This window comes from Rattus rattus, chromosome 9 (assembly GCF_011064425.1).
Source record: "Rattus rattus isolate New Zealand chromosome 9, Rrattus_CSIRO_v1, whole genome shotgun sequence".
In the NCBI taxonomy this organism is placed as follows: Eukaryota; Metazoa; Chordata; class Mammalia; order Rodentia; family Muridae; genus Rattus; species Rattus rattus.
The window spans coordinates 33,715,888-33,720,559 of NC_046162.1; the positions used below are offsets into that span (position 1 = coordinate 33,715,888).

At 47.6% G+C, this 4,672-nt stretch overlaps 1 protein-coding gene across 1 annotated transcript; it reads left to right on the plus strand.

The window, feature by feature from the left end:
- Window positions 1–1,127: 1,127 nt before the first annotated feature.
- Window positions 1,128–2,069, plus strand: LOC116910493 (olfactory receptor 1D2-like). The gene has a single exon (XM_032914384.1). It carries the CDS (start codon window positions 1,128–1,130, stop codon window positions 2,067–2,069), a length of 942 nt encoding a protein of 313 aa, XP_032770275.1.
- Window positions 2,070–4,672: the final 2,603 nt, after the last annotated feature.

Sequence of the window (4,672 nt, forward strand, 5' to 3'; positions counted from 1 at the left end):
TGGGCTTCTTAATTACAATCTGACATTTCTACTGCAGCTGCATTTCTATGTTGCTCGATTTAAGTGTACAAGGCCTTTGTGAACAATTCTTTCCTTTGACTACTTTCTTGGGCACCTACTATGTGTCAGGCATTGTTCCTGGCACTGAGCATTGACTTAGACGGATGTGTCTCTGTTCTGGGGAATGCATAGCCTCATGAGGAAAACACGCCATAAATGACTCAATGAGGAAACAAATTTGCATAGAGATATGCAAAATGTGTAAGGAGCTTGCACATGAAGGAACACAGATTGAAATTGCAGACAGGGGCCAGCAAGGTGGCTCAGAAGGTAATCTTGGCTATGTTCCTTAATTAGTGATCAATGGGAGGGCCTAGCACATTGTAGATGGGACCAACCCTGAGCTAAAGGCCCTGGATCAATAAGGAAGCAGACTTAGCAAGCCAGTAAGCAGCATCCCTTCATGGCTTCTGCATCTGCCATAGTTAGGGTTACTATTTCTGTAATAAAACTCCATGACCAACACAACTTGGGGAGGTAAAGGTTTATTTCTCTTAGACCTCCACATTACTGTTCATCATTGGAGGAAGTCAGGACAGGAACTCAAACAGGACAGGAACCTGGAGGCAGAAGCTGATGCCATGGAAGGGTGCTGCTTTCTTGCTTGCTCGCCTTGGCTTGATAGGCCAAGTTTCTTATAGAATCCAGAACACATGGCTCAGGGATGGTACTAATCACAATGCCCCTCACCCCTCTTGAATCATTGCTTAAGAAAATGCCCTACATGTCTGACTACAGCCTGATCTTATGGATGAGTTTTCTCAGTTACAGCTTTCACCTATGACCTCAGCTCATGTCAAGTTGACATAAAACTTTCCAGCATACAATTTGAGCTTGGTCGCCTGAGTCCCATCCCTAGAGCCAATGGTAGAGGGAGAGAACTGACTCCTTAAAGTTCTCCTGTGACTTACACACACACACACACACACACACACACACACACACACACACACACACACACACTGTTCTGGTAGGAAACTCCTACATATGAGGTATGACCTGATTCTGAACACACGATGAGTTGCAGTCTCTAACCTGTTCCCTCCAGAAGCCTGAGCCACTGGAAGATGTCCATGGGGGGAGAGAATGAGACTGGAGTCATCAAGTTTCTCCTGCTTGGCATCACCAATGACCCACAACAGCAACAAATTCTCTTCTGGGCTTTCCTGTGCATGTACCTGGTCACGGTGGCTGGGAACACACTCATCTTCATGGCCATCAGCTCTGACCCACACTTGCACACCCCCATGTACTTCTTCCTCGCCAACCTTTCCTTCGATGACATCTGCTTCACCACCAATATCATCCCCAGGCTCTTGGCTAGCCACGTGTCTGGAATAGGAACCATCTCTTATGCCCACTGCCTCACTCAGATGTACTTTCTAATTTCCTTTGCCGATGTGGACACCTGTCTGCTAGCTGCCATGGCACTGGACAGATTTGTGGCCATCTGCTACCCACTACAGTATCACACAATCATAACACCCCGGCTCTGTGTGGGGCTGGCAGCTGTTGTGTGGATAAGCTGTGGGCTCATAGCTCTGGTGCACACACTCCTCATGAGCAGACTGACCTTCTGCTCCTCCATTCCAGAGATCTCTCACTTCTACTGTGACCCTTACCTGCTCATGAAGTTGGCCTGCTCAGACACACGGATCAATCAACTTGTCTTCCTGGGAGCCGTGGTCCTCTTTGTGGCCCCCTGCATTCTCATTGTGTTCTCTTATGTCCGAATCTCTATGGCAGTCTTTCAGATACCTTCTGCCAAGGGCAGGCACAAGGCATTTTCCACGTGTAGCTCCCACTTAACCGTGGTCATTCTGTTCTATGGGACAGTTCTGGGGATCTACATACGACCTCCAGACTCCTTCTCCACTCAGGACACAGTAGCCACCATCATGTACACTGTGGTTACTCCCATGCTGAACCCTTTCATTTACAGCCTGAGGAACAAGGACATGAAGGAGACGGTGACAAGGCTCCTCAAGAGGGGCTCAAAGTCCTCGTAGCATGGACATATCTGCTTGTGCCAGGATGTCTCAGATTGAAAGACATGCGGCCTGACCTTGAATGTCACCTGTACTGTCTCCTCCCTCTCAGCCACTCAGACTATTTTTCAAAAAGAAAGAACATCCAGAAATTAAAATAGAATATCACTATTATTATGTGAATCTCAGTTCAGAATTACACTTGTATCTCAGTTCTGGGGAACAGAAAATCCTGATTATATTTAGTTAAATAATACAAGATTTTATGAGTATCATTATTTCCATAATTACAAATCCAGAGTAGAAAATGCAAAGCAAGAAATGAGGTTTCATCTAGGTCTCTCCTCCATGTCCCCCAGGAACACGCATTGACTCCAGTGTTTCCAAGGTGGCTCCTGTGCCACCAGGTGAGGAGGGAAATGGCAAAGAGGGGTTTCCCAGGGGCATTCTGGGAAACCTCTCTTGCCACCCTTTTGCCACGTGGGAGGCAGCTGTCACTTTGGTCATGACTGTTATTATCCATTCCTTTACGGCTTAGATTTAGCCTCCTTGCAGCTCAAAGTGGAGCAGGATTCCCCTTAGAAAGAAAAGGAGAGGTCAAGCAACAAGCCGGGTACAGGCTAGCTACACCCCCAGTCTTGTCTCGCCATGGTATCAAGCATGGAGCCCTCTCTTCTCAGAAGTACAAACATGTTTTAGAGGTGGCCTCCCTCTAGATGGGCTGTACACTCTCAAAGCTGAACCATTCAGTTCTAACCCTGAACAACTACAAGACTGAGCTAAAAAAGTACAAGAAAATGGATGTAAGCGTGTTTGTGACAGCTTTTGAAAGCCCTATGTGTGCAGGTGCCTTCAGGGGTCAAAATAGGATTTTGGATCTCCTAGAACTGGAGCTACAACTGGTTGTAAGCGGCCTAACTTGGGAACTGGGAAATGATCTTGGTTCCTCTGGAAAAGCAGCAAGTGCTCTTAAGAGCTCCTGGAACCAGCTCATTTTTTAAAGGAATAAATTTCATGTCCCGATTTATTCTCTGTGGAAAAAATTGTAGTGTTCAAATTTTGCTGTGACTTCTGTATCTTCTTGTGTTTTGACATTTTGGCCGTGGAGGTCCTCTGATGAGAAAGGGAACCCCTCCACCACAACTCAAGCAGGACGACGGCTTTTATCTTCCAACTTATTCAGAAGCCAGAGCACCTGACATCAGCTTTCCACACTCTAGCCTAGTAATGCTAGGTCTCGTCATCAGGCAGTAGGGTTTCTAAGTCGTAGGGCACTAAGGGATTTTCCAAACCAACCAATCCAAGCCTGTATGAGTCACCTTTTCACCCCTACCTGCAGAATCCACAACAGAGGCCCTCGCCCGGTTCCCTGAACCCTCTGAGCAACAGTATCTCCTTGACACTGAAAGCTTAAAAGAATAAAATAAAATGGCAGACATGTAGACGTTCATCTTACGTGATAGCTCTTAAAGTAAGAACATCCCACAACCCTAGAGTCTCGAGACAGGTCCTCAGACTTCGAGTCAAACTGGGGTTAACGGAGTGCAGGTTAAGAAACACAGCCACCTGTTCTGAGAGATGAATCGGGCAGTAGAGATGCTCGCAGCGTGTGTTAGTCAAGGTCCTCTTGAGTCACAGAACTTACAGAGTCTCTCTATAGCGAGGGTATTTCTGGTGGTGACTTACAGTCGGTAGTCCAAATAACCCAACAATGGTCAGCTGTGGATGGGAAGTCTAAGAGTCCAGTAGTTGCTCAGTCCCACGAGGCTGGGTCTCTCAGCTGGGCTTCTGAAGAAGTGGGTTCCAATAGATGTGCTGGCAGAAAGTGCAAGCAGGTGAAGAAGAGTGAATCTTTCTTCTTCTAATGTCCTTATGTAGGACACAAGGTCACCGGCAGAAAGTGTGGCCCAGATTAAAGCTCCACTGCTGTGGGTGGCCCTGGTGCTGTTTGTACTTGGATGCTAATTTTGTTTCTCAAGAGGGGCTGCCCAGATGAGGAGACAAGGAATGGATCGTGTACTCATGTGATTCCATGTGATCCTTCTCTCCATTTTAACTGGTCAATAGAGACAGCAGAAGCTAGCCCTTGGGAGAAGAAAAAGGTGGGATTTCTGGGCCAGGGAGGAAGAGAGAGAGGGAGGGAGAGAGGAGTGGGACCAGGATGTGAGGCTAAGAGGAAGTAGCAGCCGTGTGAACAGTTTGCTGCCTCCACAGGTGACTGTGGGGGCGGGGGGGGGGTGTAAGGAGGATGCGGCAAGCAATTCTTAGCCCAGCAGTTGTGTTATCTGGCTGGTTTTATAAATGTTTAGGCTCTCTGGTGTTTTCCATCCGTGGTGACTCAGGTGGGCAGGAGACAGGGCACAGCTGTGGGGTGGTCATTAGAGGTTTGGGAAAGCTAGCTGAGGGAGCTGGGTAAGACAGCTGTTGCCAGCACCAGACAAGGAACAAGTGTGCATTTTAAAATAGCAGGCAACATAGCACCACATCTGGACCTGGGACTTGCTTTGTCCCAGGCGGACCTTGAACTCAGAGATCTCCTTGACTCAGTCAGTCTCCTGGGATTGAAGACATGTACTACCTTGCCTGGGCCTAAGCTTTTCATAGCCGCTATGCCTCAAGAAACC